Raw genomic sequence first — 16,966 nt, 5'->3', positions numbered from 1 at the left:
CCGCAGCAAAAAAACCTAGCGAGTCAGTTGTTCACCAAAAGAAGCAAGCAGGCGAAACGACTAGTCATACGATTCCGGTGCAGAAATGAGCGAACGCAGGAAGCGGATTATGAAATGCTTAGAAAGGGAGTTTCAACGATACGTAGGTGAAGGATCGCAGAATTCCTCTCATCCGAACACTGCCCTCCAAACCTCCATGCACCCTCCCCACCACCATTTGGTCACAGACCACGAATAAGAGAGACTCATCCGTTAAATTAGTCCCTAAGTTGAAGAATGAGAGGTGAAATTCGAATCGTCGTAGATCTTTTTCAACATATTTGGAGAGAAAATAAAATAAATTGAAGAGTTTGAAAAAACCTCTCCAAAAAAAAGGAAATTTCACGCAGTTTTATTCTAAGAGATTTTGATGGAACATACACTTCCAAACGCGAAGCAATGCACCGTACCCTTGGAAGCAGTTTTTTGAAAGTTCTAAGGAAATCAGAAAGACCCTAGGTCATAAGAGAAATTTTTTTCTTCGAAATATGCATAGGATCATAATCACTGCCAGGCGACTACTTTAAAAAATCAAAAGAAAGAATCTATTTAAGATAACGTAGCTCAGTAGTCTAAACCTAAAACTACGCAATTTCATTTTTATGTTAAAAAAGGTACGCGCAATGGCCTTTGCATTTTTTGGGAAACTAGTAGATATCTACAAAAAAGCCTGCTATGGCTTATCAGGGACAAATCGATGGCCGTAGAAGATTTGAAGCAATGCTGTTACTTCTTCCGAGCTTCCCTTTGAATTTTTTAATGCACAAAGAAGTCGCTCCCAAATTTTTGTCTCTCATTATTGCATGCACACTTGGAACAAGTATTCGTTTAGTGTTTGATGTGATCTCACTAATTTGCAGGAGTTGAACAAGGGTAGGTGAACTGAGGCGAAATTTCCACATTGACTTTGATCCACGAATATCACTGCAGAATATAATTTCTACATAATAATTGCGCTCTGCGCCAATTTCAAGGCTATAGAGCCGTCGTGTCCTCGTGCTAGAAAACTATGTGTTTCTTTGCTCTCCCGGCAAGTTTCGGTTCGGAATTCTTGTTTTTCACTTCTAGAAATGATAATTTTATTGGGCTCTCAACGTTAGGAATGTGAAAGTTCGATGAGCCATCAATTTCAATAGCGTTAGTTGTTCCAGAGTTTTTTGCTCTCTTCGGCAAGCAATATGTCTGTCACTCAGTTCAAGTCAAATTTAACATTCCAAAATCCATTCATATTGTATTTGTACGTAACCTATGGCTAAGTCACAATGTATGACTTTTCCAATTTACATTGCTCAGATCGACATTTCACATAATATCCTAGTTTAAGTTTGTTGTTTATATTTTTTCCATTCTAGCAACTTTTCCACTTCATGGCTTAGCACTCTTTTGTTTTTCTGTGAATGAGCCTGACTTAGTTCCCACCTGGCAAAATTTTCCATCTCATAAGGACATGATTCGTGCACTGGATTTCGTATATCTGACAGATTTGTTTGTTTCTCTATCTCTTATATATTCACAGTTATGTTTTTCTGTTAGTAGGACCCATTTCAACAGAGATATAATCTGCGTACGCCATGAAAATGTCCAAGATTTACACAAGATAATCTGCTCTACGGCTGATTTATGCAGTGACGTCATCACTAAGGAATTCGAAGCAGTACTGAGAGATCAGTAATCTGCTGCCATTACAAGCTAAATTACAAGCTACAAGCTAAAGACAACTAAAGATTGCACCATTGCAGGATTGTTGGTCGGCAAATTACTTCGCCTAATTACGAACAATTAAGCGAAGCGTTAATGGTTTGTAGTCTTCTATTTTTCTTCAATGGCGAACAGATGATTGAACGGACTTAGACAGCATCTGAGATGGTACTTTAGCAGCATAGTCGAAACGATGCGCCGTGATTTAAAGCTCGAAAAGATTAATAAGTGATAACCTGTCCATTTTTCATCATTTTGTTTTACAAATAAGTTAATTTACCAAACAAGAGATCTTGCGCTGGTTTTCAAAAACAATTAACTTTGAACAGAAATGCCCTCAGTAATTATGACAACAACGCAGATGATAAATCCGCGGATCCCGATTTTTACGCACTTAAAACTAAAATTGTTGTGAGTATTCCCGACATCTCTCAAGGTTCCCTTCAGACTCAATTTTCAATTTAAAAAAATATCCTGCAATATTCGGTGACGCTTCCTACGCAGCAGTTCGGCCCTCCTGCGAACTTCGGCGTGTGACCTTAATCTTTTTTCTCGGAACACCTTATGAACGCATATGCTCCTGCAGAACTACGAGTATTTCCGGTCACCATTCATCAATTTCGCATTTTCCAGTTCGTAGATATGACCGGATAAGAAGGGCAGGGGGCAGCTGTAGATCTCTTTTTTTGTCGGTGATACCGTAGAACTGCCGATTGCGAATAATAGCGATCTGGACAGGACAAGTGATCATCTCCTGACCGGAACAAGAGAGCAAAACAGGTAGACGAACAAAATACCCGAACACATCCGAAGTAGGAGTGACTAGCGGTGCCCGTCAGGTCCCTCATTTCGTTCCTCTTCATATACAGCTCTTGCACATACAAGCCGTAATCCTCGCCGTTCATCAGTCACAAGTCCAGATCACTTCATTCGATCAAACCCCTCGAATTGTCATGAAATGAATAGCGATGTGAGCGTGATTGAAGAGTGCGCGAACGCATTCCTCCACATTCCACTTCTCGATATTGAGGTCGTGATTAAAGAAGAACACAACACTTGTTGTGAAGAAGGAAAACGCCCAAAAAGTGCATATTGTACTCGATATCGTGGATCCGCTAGTGAGTTCCTGCAGAATGCTACGTCCACGAAGTGCTTGAGATTATTTGTGAGATGATCTCGCGCATTTCCTGGCTTCATCTTGCGGTTCAGCGTTTTTAGCCGAGCCGCGTATAGTGTGGACATAGCAGCGCACTTCTCGAGACCGCTCGTGAGAGGTAAGGAGCCACGGAGACGCAGGCGTATGGAAGGGCTGTCAGTACGAGTTCGTTGAGTGAAAAAGCTCCTCTAGCTGGCTCGGTACACAAAACCTTGCACTTACTGAGTTAACGGATCAGACATGGGCGAAACTGGTTACGGTTTCGCACGTGTGATTCTGAGGGTCTGAGGCGAATTCTTTCCGCCTACACACATTACAGTTCCTCTTGTAGACGTTTTTGTTCTCTGGTGTTGAAAATGTTAGAAGAAACTGCCTCAGAGCTGAAAAACTTTTCCATTTTGTAAAGGCTTCCTCTGAGAATTCTCCGATCTCTGCTTCCTCACCTAACATTTCTTTGTTGTTAATTTTCAGGAGGAAAATACAGTAAATACGATTATTTAAATTTGTGGCTAGAATTTGCAGGCGCTATGGTTTTCTGCCATTGATTTCTTTTCAGAGTGCTAATATTGTGACTCGGATTCATTTTCAAAAATGCTGCACAATAATAATGTTGGGCGTTTATCCGCAGTGTGCTCAGCCGCGGACGTTTTCACTAGGAAAAAATCCCATCGTCTGGCTCATGTTTATTCCAGTTGTTATTCACGTGTGTTTATTTCTTTCATTCACTTCATTTCAATCCAACTACTTTTATTTTGGTAGGCAACTAAGAACAACACCCTCTTTTGCGTGGGATTCGCGTTGGTATTGCTGCGTACAGCTGCACACCTGAGTATATGTCCAGCATAAATTTGGAATTTTTTGATGAACTACTATTGTGTACGAATAAATAATTAAATAAGCAAACAAACAAATAAATGAACAGATGACACGAGATCTGTGTGAGGTTAATCAGCAAACGAAGGTGGTCTAAACAGCATCCAAAAAAACAGCGACATTGGCGTTATGTGCTAGAATTATGTGGTCTCTCTCAACATACTACCAGACGAAATCGTGGAATATTCACTGTTTGGGTTTTCTTGCGAACAATCAGTTCGTTTCTATGATGAATCTTCGGGCTTTTTTGAATAGATTAATACTATTTATGCCAGGAAGGGGGCGGCAATAAAGGTGAATGAAAAGTAATGATCAACTGAAAAATAAATATTTTTGCAACAGCGGCATGTCGAGTTCTTGAATACATGATCTTCGCTGAAATGAGTCTCCACTGGACTGAATACCAAACCGATCCCGCATCGGTATTTTCGCGATTTTTCTCATGATACAACGGCGGTCTGTCGTCGTCGTCGCCAAGCATAGAGCGACAAATCAACGCGATTTATGACACTGAGAAACAACGCGAATCACGCGCATTGCAAAAGAAAACCCGACAGTCAGCGAACAATAACGAGAGACCTCGTGCCTTAAATGAACGAATGGAACTGTCGTCAATTTCCTTCTACAAAAGCTTTCGCCAAAAAGTCATAAAAATTTTTCCCCGGCAAATTTTGACCTTTCTAGACATAACAAAGATTATTTTTGGAGGCGTCCCCCTTTCCGATCTTCGAACAACCCCTGCATTCGACTCTGTTATAAATCGGCTCTCATTTGTGCCCCACATTAATCGCGCCCAAGATGTTCGGCTTTGGCAACAGGCGTGTCGTCGTGATATATGAGTAACATTTCCGGTAACGGACAAATGTCGGAGCTTGTCGACAGTTACGCGTCAGTGGAACAGCTCGATAAGTGTGAAGATTTACGGATGATGGCTGATTCGGCCATATGGTGTCTGGATCCGCGGAAAATCTTTGAACACGGTCTTTGAGACACTCCGATATTCCATGGTAACGAACGACTAACAAAATTTGATGGAAAATCTTGATTGTTTGATTTTTTAAGTGGTTCAACACTGAGATATTCGCAGCACATTCTCTTTTGGTCTAAGATCCTGAAAACTTTCTGTTGCTTTAGATTCCCACTTAATGTTTTCAGCGAAGAGAATTATCATTCGCAAAACTGTGGAAAAGTGTGAAAATTATCTTGAAAAGTACCGCTTGAAATTGCTCATTCTTTAGATGCGATTTACAAATTGAAGCGTTTTTATTCAACAGTTACACGACGTTTCGACAGCTTTTTCAATTATAGATATATATATATATATATATATATATATAAAACAGTACACATAATCAGAAGCATTAAAACTCTTCAGTTCTCAGAAAAGAAGTCTCTTCTTGGTTCCAATGGCTTTTCTCCTTCTCTTTCTCATCCCTCGTCCCCGTTTATACATTACATTTATACCAGCCTGAAAAGAGTTTCTATATAAAAACTTCAATTTTTTGGCATTATACAAGAACTTAGGTTAAGCAAACAAACAAAACGTGCGTTGCGTTGACATCCTCCACTTAGTGACGTATTATGGATGACAGTTGAAAACTCGGATCACCGCCGTGGAATGGGAGGAATGTGCAAGAAACTATGAAAGAAATGGAAATGTTTGCGGAATGCGGTTCTTTCGGATGCCAAAATTCGATGCACAATGAAATTCTTGGAAATGTTAGAGACAAAAAAGGCAGAATTGCACAGAAACTTTGCTTGAAGATGCTATGAAATTAAGGAATAATGAAATCACAGATATGCTTGTCCTTTCCGATCAAAGCTATCTGATTTTCTTGCTGATTTGAACCCGATTCTGTTTCCATCCACTCTGTGACACCTAAGTTCACTTTTTAGAAAAAATGTATCTTTTACAGTTTTTCAAGTCTCTCTCGTTTATTTCACCCTTCTTTTGCCTGAAGGAACTATAAGTAATATGATAATTATTTCATTCCTGTTTGAAAATCAACAACTTTTCTAATCCTTCAATAATTGCATTGATAATAGACTTTGCAGATATAGTTACTTCTCTACTGATTATTTGGAGTTTTTATTTACCATCAGTTTGCGATATGGAAAGACAAAAATAGGAGTGCAAACACGAGAAAAGGATAAAATGTTATCCTTAAATTTCTGAATAGAGTCAAAGAAGGTTAAAGAAACACTTTTAGGAAAGGAATAAAATCAGAAGAGAGTAAAATATTTCAGAAATTAGGTTCAATCCAGGAATGAAACGACACCTTTATCAAAATAGCCGCAGTTCACAACTCTAATTTGATATTCGTAAACCACTTTTCGCTCTCTTTCATGCGAACACAGAACGATGAAAAATTCGATTCGATAGAATTTATCTCATAGGTTTGAAATTATAAAATGGTGTCCCTCTCATGATGTGTGCAAAACTTCATTTTGGCATTGGAAAAGTGTTTAAATGCTGCGATTCTTTCACGGAATAAATACTGTAGTTAGGGACAGATGTCTGTGCGACATAGTACAGATTTCTCACCGCACACGTTCTCCTCCACTTGTTGAGAAACCGCCGCCGACGGTTCTGTCCTCTCGGTCGTCGCGCCGAAGACAACGGCGATGCGCTCGCTGCTCACGAGTCGTTCCGGAAATCAACGCTCACGCGCAGCTGACACAAATATCCCCCGGAAAAAGAGGACAGCGCTTCCTTCTTGTCGCAACACGAGTTGGACACTGCGAAGCGACAGCGATTCTCACCTGCAGAATGATGAAGGAATGCAGCTAAGACGCACCAAGATTCGACTTCGCTCTCCTCTCGGCTCAACCAGTTGATCTTACTGTTGTATTTTTATTGCGAGTTTTTCAGCAACGACTACCTCCGCACGAAAACAATTTGCCGTCGTTTATTATTTGCGTGGGAGACACGGGCTTTGTGTGGATTTCAATTAGACCCGGATTAGGATCTGCCAGCAAAAAATAGCCCTCCCAAACAGCGACGGCAGAGCTGAATAGTTGTGCAAATTAAGCGGGAAAACCCCTTCGTCGTCCCGAATTCCCACAACATCACATGCTTTCTCGGTCACGTTGTTCGCTATCAGGGCAGGTCTAATCATAGTCTCCTATCGCACCTATTTTAGGACATTTATGGCTTCTACCAATCTTTCATGGACTCTGGATTATTTGCACTTCTGCTCGCTATCAGGAGAAATGCGTCCTAAGTGGCTTGGTACGAGTCAAACACTCGCTTCGAGATGCAGTGAAATGAAAGGCTAATCCTGGAAGGAGAAACAAAAAAGGATCTCCAAGTTGGGCAGGAGCTAAAATTTGTAGGGAAAAGGCACAACACTTCACGAAAACTACAAATCAAGGAGAAAATTCGAAGAGAAGGACGCAGGAATTGAAAGAAATTGCTCAACACTAAAATTGCAGGAAATTTCCTGAAACTTCCCTTTTCTCTAAAAACAAACCGCCAAGGCATGCTAGAACTACAGAGATTTTTGCGAAACATACCAACTCCCAGATGCGAGATGAGTGCTGGAAACATTGAACAGAATGTTGTTTTTGAAGGAAATTTGTACACAAGCCCCAAAGAAGCTCTTTTCTAAACTCTTCTAAACAAACTGTTTGAGCGCGGCAGATTATTTCCTCGTAGTCTTTGCTCCGGTATTGTACATAGACACATAACAATCAAAGTGCCTCTAGCCTCCAGAAAGCGTAGTGCAAAGTTGACCCCCTGATCGCAGAAACCCCTCCTACCTTCCTCCAATTTAACCATGATCAACGAAAAAACATTGAACTATGCCAGCATTAACAAACGAGTTCTGTTTCGAAGTGTTCTTGTGTTCCGGTTCACAAAACCCCGGAATGAACCGCTAAAAGAACGACGAAACTACATTCCTTTGCATCTTTTTTCACCGTTCAGCCGAATTAATCCAACCCTCCACGAAGTCTTCACATTAGGAAATGTGACTGACGAAGAAAAACGTCGTTACGACCATAGGAGCAAAACGATTGAAACTGGCTGACTATTTGAAACTGCGCCAGAACCTCTCGATCACTGCACATTCCGTGACGGAGAGGCGAAAAAGCACCTCTTAGGAAGTTCTTCATAGTGGCGGATGCCGAACACGTCCCTTGCGCCGAATTTGGTTCCTAGACGACGCATCAACTACGCAACATTCCACGCAGACTTGCAGCGTTTGTCTGCAACGAACTCGATAGATGAGTCTAGCCCTCATAAATCATGAGAATCGCTTAGCGAAGAGAGCGACTGACTATACGGTTTTTCGGCCTTGCAGGCTACATTCCGCGATGAAAATTTCCCGGAAGTAGAACGGGAGGCAGAAAGCACGCATTTAGTTCCTCTCGTAAAACTCTTGGAACTTCAGCGGTTGCTGAAAAATAGTTAGCTTTTATTCTACGGTAAAACAGCTCGGTAGATCGTTCTAGCACCGTGTGGATACCAACAATGGTTGAAAAACAAAGAAGAATTAGAGGAAAAAATGACGTGTTCCAGGAAATCCTGTTATTCAGCAACCTTTCCATCGTATTCATTCTCTCACCTTATAATCGCGAAATCTGGTTGGTCCTTCTGAATCAAAAAAGAAGCCAAGAATCAAAAAAGAGATAGAAAAAAAGATGAAAAAAGAAGGACCGACGACATTTCCCAGGATATTCTTCTTTCTCTTAAAGCATACTGGAAAATATCCTCGGTCCTCCTTTTTTCATTTCACATAAGTGTTTTTGCGGGCTAAAACCGCAGACTACTGAATAGTTGGAAGTTTTCCTATATTAAGCAATTAGGATGTTTTTGAAAATGAGAATCAAAGAATCGACAGAGAATAGTTGGTAGCGGCAAAATTGTGAGCGAAAACCGCTGAAGCGTTTGCTTCTTCCAGCTCTGCTCGGAATAATTCGCCTACGTCCGATCGCTATTAGCCGAGCAAAGACCCGTTCGAGCAAATTCGTGGTCTTTTTGCATATTGTCAACATAGAAACGGTTTTTAAGTTGACGTGAGCATATTCCTCCAGAAATTTGGCATCCATCAAATAATGATTGCTTTTATTATAAAACCTGAGCTAGATTTTTGGAAAATTAATTAAAACTGCAATCTTCTAAAGGTATTACATAAAAATGTGTACACACAAATATGTTGCTATGAATATATACAGTCGTGTGCGAAACGGGAGAAAACGGAAGAAGGTCTCAGCGCTACGAAGCAAGATATCCTTGAATATTAAAACACCACTCATTTGTTTCCAGGCTGAGAAAACCTTGAACCCACCGTGTGGGTGAAAATGGTGGGTTCCCCGTTTGAGGTCTCTGGCTGTGCGCGTCGACTTTCGCGCATTTCTCGAACAGGTCACATTCCAAAGCCGCACCATCAAAACACTAAAACACCGACAGTAGAAAAGAGGCGCAAAACTTGCTTGTTTGCATTCCGAAGTCATTTGTGCGCTCCTCATCAAACTCCTTTAATGATGTTTTTACTCCACATCTTCATCCATCTCGTTGACACAAGACATGTGACCCACAGCACGATTTTCCGCTCAGGACCTGCTCGACGAACGTGGCGACGATAAACTAACTGCAACGACGGTGAACTATTCAACGAGGAAACGAGTTTCACACACATGCACACACAATCGACATCAGTTGCGAAGTCATGCGACACGCTCGTGTCACTCGCGCGATTTTCTTCCGCATTTGCGATAGTTCACACAAGTGTTTGAAAAATTCATGTAGCGCAATTTTCGACAAACTTGGACGAAATTTCCATGCGAAAATAATTAGAGGATTGTCTCACTGTTTTCGGAATAATCAAATTCAATCTCGTTTCCGGCAATCTTCTGGGCTGGGAGGCCATCGCCTTAACCGATCAATTCACAGTGGATCGCTGGTAGATCCCTTCAATTTTCCAATTACCTGAGCTTAAATCAACCTAACTTTCCATGCAAGAGACAACAGATTATCTTCCTTGAATATTCTGCTGAGGTTCGAAGGACCACCTTTAATGCCTTTATTCTTTAAAAAAACTCCCAAACACTTTTTTCTTGTTGTTCCTCATACATATTTCCTCCGATTTTCATTGTTTCATTTCGTGCAATCAAGCATTTGAAGTAGTCATTCGACTGGAACTCTATCTCGAAATATTAGCTGCACTGAACCTCATCTAATAGTTGCCTGTTCCCTGTCTAAAAACTTGCGATGAGACCGCATTCATCCAGTCGTATTTGCATTACTCACCTTAACAATTTCTGACATTACTTTTCGTCCCAAGTACTTGTATTACGGCGTTGGTCTGGTTGGGTCATTCACGAAAGAGTACACCTTGTCCATTAGATGTTAACTCAGGGTAACCGAGATACAGAGATTCGTTTACCCATATTTGATGTAAATTCTCAGTGAAAGTTGCATTTTCGTTGCGTTCAGGATTTATCGAAGGAGCTAGAAGCAGAACTAATTCAAACTAGTACGCCTTTTAAGTGTCCAAAAATCGGTGTCTGAGCACGCAAGTTCAGCCCTCTCTGAAGCTCCGATGTGACAGCGAGCAAAGCCTAAAAATGTGTGAATCGCTTAATTTATGGGCTCCGGATCCGAGATTCATGAATTTTTGCGACAAAAATGGGATGAAAAGGTGAATGACCTTATTTCGAGATTTTAAATGAGGGTGCTTTCCGCGGAAAAATTGGGGTTTGGGATTTATCCCAAATTCAGCGATCGATACAGTGCTGCTGGTGGTGCTGCTGTCGGCGTCATCACACATCCGTCATGTCAGCTATTGTTTGCTCTCCCGTTCATTCTCGCCGTTCTTCGGATTCTCGTAGTTTCGTGTCGTTGTTCCACGATACAATCGCATAAAAAACGCAATAATCGTTATGTGCGCCGCTTCTAAAGATAGGTGCGTGTATTTCGATTAAATTCACGAATCAACGAAGCTTTTCTTCTCATTCTCTATTCGGACGTGACGTTTTCTTTTTTATGGAGCTGCTATCTTTAGAAAAACCCTTGCCGTATAACGACAACAGGATCACTGCGATCCACCACTTCAGCAACCCATCCTCATTCATATCAAATGATGCGATTCGATACATTAGGATCCATTAGGATGCCTTGAGTATGACGATTATCGTTTGTTTACAGTAGGACAGGTTAATGGCAGAGCACTTTAGCAAGTTTACCGAACTTGTTAACATTTTAATCGTATTATCATCGAAGTTATTGACTAGTGCACCTCGTTCATTTGAGGTTTATGCTCTCGAGAATTTTGAGGACAGTGCCGAAATGCAGGTTTTTCGACCGCGCTCGCGTTCGATTGGAGTGTGAGGTAGAGCCAGGGGGTTATGTGACAAGTGAAGTAGGTGTGTGTTCGTGCGGATGCGTCCCGGATCCGTAGGCATACATGAGCATCGACGCAATATGCAACACCACCGAAGCTGCAGCGGCATTAAAAATGACAAACATATGCAATGCATCACATTGGGACTGCCGCTGAACTACGGGATCACAAGGAACGTCGCTCTTTTTCTTTTCGGATTTCGGCCAAAGCGAACAGCAATGAACATGTTCCACAGTCGAGACCTTCGAGAAATGGCAGAGTAACATCTGGAAAGTGGGTGCAACATACACTTCTAGCATGGTGTGACATTCCTAGGATGCATCATACGCCTAGAATCGCATTCGTGAAGGCGGAAAGTGCTCTGTGCATAACCCAGCTATGAACTACTAACATTGGTTTCGCTACCAGACCTGAGCCGAAAAAAGTGCTACTCAGGACTACGATTTTAATAAACAACTGCGTCCTTTTCCATTTGTTGTTGTCCATCTAAAAACCGATGATTTGTGACTTTCGTCGGTAGTGGTAGCCCTCCGTGGAGTTATCCGAAATTTCGAGGTAACAGCAAGTGTTATCCCCAACGGAGCACGGTCAGAATGATCAACAGCAAAAAGCAGGCAATGGAAAAATTAAAATGAGAATCATCTGCTGAAGTGAGGAAAATTTTCGATTTTTCCCACTCCTATAGCTGTTTTTCTTCTTTTTTCTAGTTTCAGTTCCACATAAACTGGAAATTTAGGTGTGTTTCGCTTTCTTCTCCGCGCAGAAGAGGTAACTCTGTAAAAATGCTTCCCTCCTCCATGGTTGAAGTTTAGTCCACTTCACGATAGTGCTTCTTTTTCAATGGTCTTTTTTTTTGTCGTCAAAATTCCACCGGAAAATGTGAAATTGGAGTTAGCCTTGTATTCGCGCACGACGTTGCGCGAATAAGTGAGGATGATCTCGTTTTTGACCCATGTGTAACGACAGAATTTCGGCGTTCCCTTCTCATTGAAATACCGATGCAGAGCCTACGTAGGCAATCTCGTCTAGAACCATGCTCACCACATCTTCTCGACTAAATCTACTGTCGGAAGTGGAGACTAGCTGGTCGTGGAGAAGCTCAAGAGGTGTGTGTGCGAGTCGCGAAAAACATACTGATTAGCCGATTAATCATACGCTCAGCCGTCTAGTAAGACGAGAACTGAGATAGGCGTAGCAGCTGTTAGAGCTGAACGAGGATAAGCGTGCAAAGCGTGTTGATAGTCTTCCTAGACGTAAATACGCTTGACAGCAATATTGACAAGCTGCCAACGAAATTACTACGTGAAGGATTAGACCTCGTATCGGGAGACGATATGCCGCCTCGAGATTTTTTGAGGTCAGAATCCACCACGTACTTCATGCAGCGAAAAAGAAGAATAAAACTCCACAGATGATTAGTTAACTTCGTTTCATCACCTTTTGATTATTCAGCACTAATTTTTGTAGGAAGACAAGGAGACTCTGACATTTTCATACGCTAGGGAAGAGAGCCGAAACTTACTTTTTTGCTCAAAACGCAAGACTTCACAAGCACTCCAGAAGTATGTATATGCATTAGCGTACAGGTTGCATCAAGCTCTGAGACTTCGAGAATAGAATCCTCTATTCTATATTCTCTTTCATGAAACATTAGCCTCAAGAATTATGAACAGTAAATTTCTGGTTCTCTGGAAATCAAATTAGATGACAAGAGAAGTGTTTACGAATTCAGAATGTTTGACACATACGTCTACACGCATTCGTCAAATTGGCCGGGATTCGATGATATTCCCATACTAATTCTTCTTCTTAGCAATACCGGTTTCCTTAAAAAATTACGAGTCAATTTATTTATTTGTCGACATACACCAATCGTACACCAAGCAAAAGGAACCCTATTTTGAGATAAAAACAATGAGAAAAAATTCCCAATTTTTTCTTGTTGTCTTTTTCGTTCAACATTCTCCAACGAAAATTGGCGTAACTTTTTTCGTGGCAGATTTACCAGTTCCGGTCGAAAATTAGGGGTCATAGTTTTTTATGTTTTCTCAACAGAAAGCATAAATGCAGAATATTTCAGTATTTGTAGCGCTCATTCGGGACCAATGTTCTCTTAGTCATTGGTGAGTTAACAAGGCTAACTCCAAATTCACCTTTTCTCCAGTGGAATTTTGACGACAAAAAAGAGATCGTTGGAAAGAAGCGCCTATTTTTTCCTCCCAGTGAGGAAATATGAAATGTCTCAAGGACACTGCGAACTGGAAAGTTATTTCCTAGTTTGTTTCCTTCCAGATTATTCTGAACTAGCACAACGGAAACCCTCATCATTTGTTCAAGTTAGTACAGGTCTTCTCTTCTTCTCAATTACATTTTTGCAGGCAGGTCAGCAATTTTTGAAGAAATCGTCGGAATAACGGTCCATCAGAACAACGTCCAAGCATTGAAGGCATCACCCCACGAATCTGAGATTTCAGGTGGAGCATTCGTGTACGGGATAGTAGAATATGGAGAGAAGAGTGATTCCGTCCATTTCTTCCTAATTGCCGTAAAAAATGGCCCGGAAGATACGGCTTCGGGCGTCCGCGCTATTTTCTACAAGGAGTTCGACTGGAGCGCTCCAGCCTTGTGCGGCGCCGCATCTTCCGGGCCGTTTTTTACGGCAATTAGGAAGAAGTGGACGGAATCACTCCCCTCTGCATAATCTACTATCCCGTATACGAATATTCCACCTGAAATCCGTACCACCTCAGATTCGTGGTATGCTGCCTTTAAGTCACATGTTTTTCCAGTTGTAATACAACTGCACTCATCCTCGAAAACAACGAGCGCTCGTCTGACGCGCGCGAAAAAGTGCTGATTTCCTGAAGCGTTGTACTTTCGAGAGAATTCGAGAGACAATGTTTATGTAAGATGTTTGAGAGAAACCTTCGTGAAGCACAAGAACTGCACACACCATCACTGCCCGTGTTTTTGGCGACTTCCGGAGGTGCAGCTCTTTGGCGCCAGCGTCAGGTGTCTGCTTTGCAGAACGTCTTCCACCCCTCTGCTTGCCCGCATTCAGACTCGCCCTCCAAAACAACTACTTCAGGAGGATCGCTTCATCCACTCACTCTTCATAAGCGCTTGATGCAGTCACACTTCGAATTATACGCCTATGTTGCTTTGATTCTGCTCACGTTTTTCCTTCGATTTCCTTCTTTCAATCTTTTCGTTCCTTCGTAGTCGCTGCGAATAAAAAACCCCATCTGTCTGAAAGGGGAAACCCAAAAAGGATTTCCCACTTGTGCTAGAGTGTCATGTGCCAAATTCCTTGATCATTTCAGCAGTATGTGCTTGATCCTTTCTCAATCCTTTCGATTTCTATCCCTTTATTATAGATCTATTCCGATGGAACAGCATTATATTCCAAGACGACGGTGTTTAAATTCGTACCTTTCCAGTTAATATCGCAACAACGTTAAAGTTTCTAGCAATCCACTGCACCCAAATTCAAAAAGGACTCCATAAATCCTAAAAATGACGTGGGAAGTAGCAACGATCACTATAAAAATCATACCGCAGTCGCTGGTTTCTACGATGCTTCGGAGATGAAGATGCATCCAAAACAACTCATACAACTCATTTTTTGCTTGAAAAACACTCTCTTTACCCAGTGATTCGACCCGATCGGAAGCGTTCCCCTTATTTAATTGTTATTTCCAAGTTTTTGGACCTCAGGGACTAGATAGGTTTGGGTCAGTTTACACAATCCAGTCCAAACCTGGAACTATCACCTCTTGTTTGATTGGTATCTACTAGCACATGTCATCCACAAAATAACAATTGCATTCTACCTTCTTCTCTTCTGCAGCGCATATTTCCTCGCAGGACTCTCTGTAAGAATCCTTAACATGCAAATGGAAAGTGCAGCCAATTTCCTGATCACCAGTTCTCATCGCTCTCACACTACTGCTAATCCTCTTCTATTTCCTTCAACTTGGACTTTGTTTGTAGTGTGGAACTCACTTAATGGCTAATTCATGGGCATGAGTCCAACACACTCAGAACTTTTCGTCCTCTACAGAGCTGGCTTACCCAGCTCTTCTGCATCTCTCCACGCCTTCGAAGCGGCCTCCTTCAACAGACCTTCATTATCCTTGCATTCCTTTGTTTATCTTTCATTTCAAAGGCTTAGAGCATATCATTTCACCCAAGGAACGATTGGAGGGCAGTCACGCGGCTGTCCGCTAATCAAGTGTTGTGGTTGGGCTTCGCTCTCCTTTTTACATCACGTTGGAAATATTTTTATTTTTCTGTTATGTAAGTCCAACACCGCTTCTGTACTTTGCCCTGTACTACGAAACAGAATGCTGTACTTTCGAGTCATTGTATTCTCTAATGTTGTTACTTTTGCTGTAAGATGTAATGACCAATCATTTGTGAACATCTTTTTTTCTCGCTTCTCGTATTTGTTACGGCATATGTCGAGAAATTTAAATCCACTCATTAATAAATATGAAGTGAAATCAAAATAAAAGACCAAGCCACGCAAGAGTTTGTAATTCGAAGTCAGCGTCCTGACGGCTCGCAAGAAAATATGTCCAGTAGATCTAGGATTATAGCCCTCTTTACCGCCAGATAACCATGTCATCCTAATGATATTCCTGTGTTGGTATGTAGTGCGCTTGCGTAAGCTGTTGCGCTCGAAGCGAGGCGGTGGGGCCAACGTTAGAATTGAGGTGGGACGATCACGAACCGCACAGTGTGGTGCTAACAAGGGGCCCACCATGACCATAACCGCTACGCTCCACCGCATCGCTTCCAGCGCAGCCGCTTATGCAACTGCAATCAGCTTCATGCCGTTTTGATCCGACTTTATGCTGCACATTTAGGCGCAACTTCCGGATAGCGGATAATGTTGCGGAAGTTGCGCAATTTGTGATGTAATTTAAAATTCGAACGAAACCACATGCATGAGCAAACAAGATAAGAACGAGACGTAGAAAAACCACATTCCTTTAGAGACCCGAACAAATTGAGGTCAATGACAGACGCTAGGGGACAGCTACCACACCACTGGATCTGTCCCGAATTCACAGAGGAAGAGCTCTCTGTTGGGATGTTGTTCTCTGTTGTGTTTGAAAAGAGGAGTCTAATCAAGAGTGACCGGGATTTGTGGCCATCACAGAAACCCCTTCTAAGTACGATATTTCGACAGATACCTAGGTCATGGGCTTTGAAACGACGAATGTTCACGAAGTCGATCTCTAGTAAGTTAGAAACGAACAAAATGAACTGAACACCCCACAGAACATATCGATAAGGGCAAGGCAACTGGGAAATACCCTGACGAGAAGGAATACTCCGTGATTTACATCGTTTCCTCTAAAAGAAAAATGCAGCACGACAGCAAAGAAGCGCTTTAATATCTGAAAATTCTCAAAATATCAAAAAACAAAAATCTCAAGTCAGATCTTCTGCGACAGCACCATTCGCATCCAAAATAACTGGGTTCAAACTGAATTTCTCGAAAACATGACCATGCACAAAATTCGACTCACTGCAACCCGACAAAAAAAGGTTTCGGTCTTTTTTTACTTATAAAAAGGCAAAGATCCTCAAAGATTCCGCCTATTAGGTTAGGAATTGATAGCGCCATTGCCAGACGCCAGAAGCATTTTCTAAAGTCTTTGGAGGTAGAGAAGATTTGTGAGCCTTTCTCTACTTTCAGCTCCTGCTTCGATGTGCGGAGCAATCTTTCGGATTTCACTGTCCTTACTACAAACTCAATCAGATGAATGTGGGACACGAAAAAAGAACTGGTCAGAAAAGGTGCCGAAAAACGAGTGATTCCAGGGGTATTTTTACATCAGAG

At 41.7% G+C, this 16,966-nt stretch overlaps 1 protein-coding gene across 2 annotated transcripts; it reads right to left on the bottom strand.

Moving 5' to 3' along the window:
• Positions 1-8,928: 8,928 nt before the first annotated feature.
• RB195_001733 (uncharacterized protein) lies at positions 8,929-14,357 on the bottom strand (the record flags this gene model as incomplete). 2 transcript variants are annotated; one of them, XM_064198655.1, is made up of 3 exons in its annotated part: positions 8,929-9,001; positions 9,058-9,164; positions 14,289-14,357. In XM_064198655.1, 3 exons carry the CDS (start codon positions 14,355-14,357, stop codon positions 8,929-8,931), a joined length of 249 nt encoding a protein of 82 aa, XP_064054536.1. The 2 variants fall into 2 exon arrangements, with proteins under 2 accessions (XP_064054536.1, XP_064054537.1); XM_064198656.1 differs by lacking the exon at positions 14,289-14,357 and adding an exon at positions 12,109-12,147.
• Between the last annotated feature and the right edge of the window lie 2,609 nt (positions 14,358-16,966).

Source organism: Necator americanus, chromosome IV, assembly GCF_031761385.1.
Source record: "Necator americanus strain Aroian chromosome IV, whole genome shotgun sequence".
NCBI classification, from domain to species: domain Eukaryota; kingdom Metazoa; phylum Nematoda; class Chromadorea; order Rhabditida; family Ancylostomatidae; genus Necator; species Necator americanus.
Note: the sequence above shows the minus strand (reverse complement) of the source record. Positions and strands in the feature narration are given on the sequence as shown.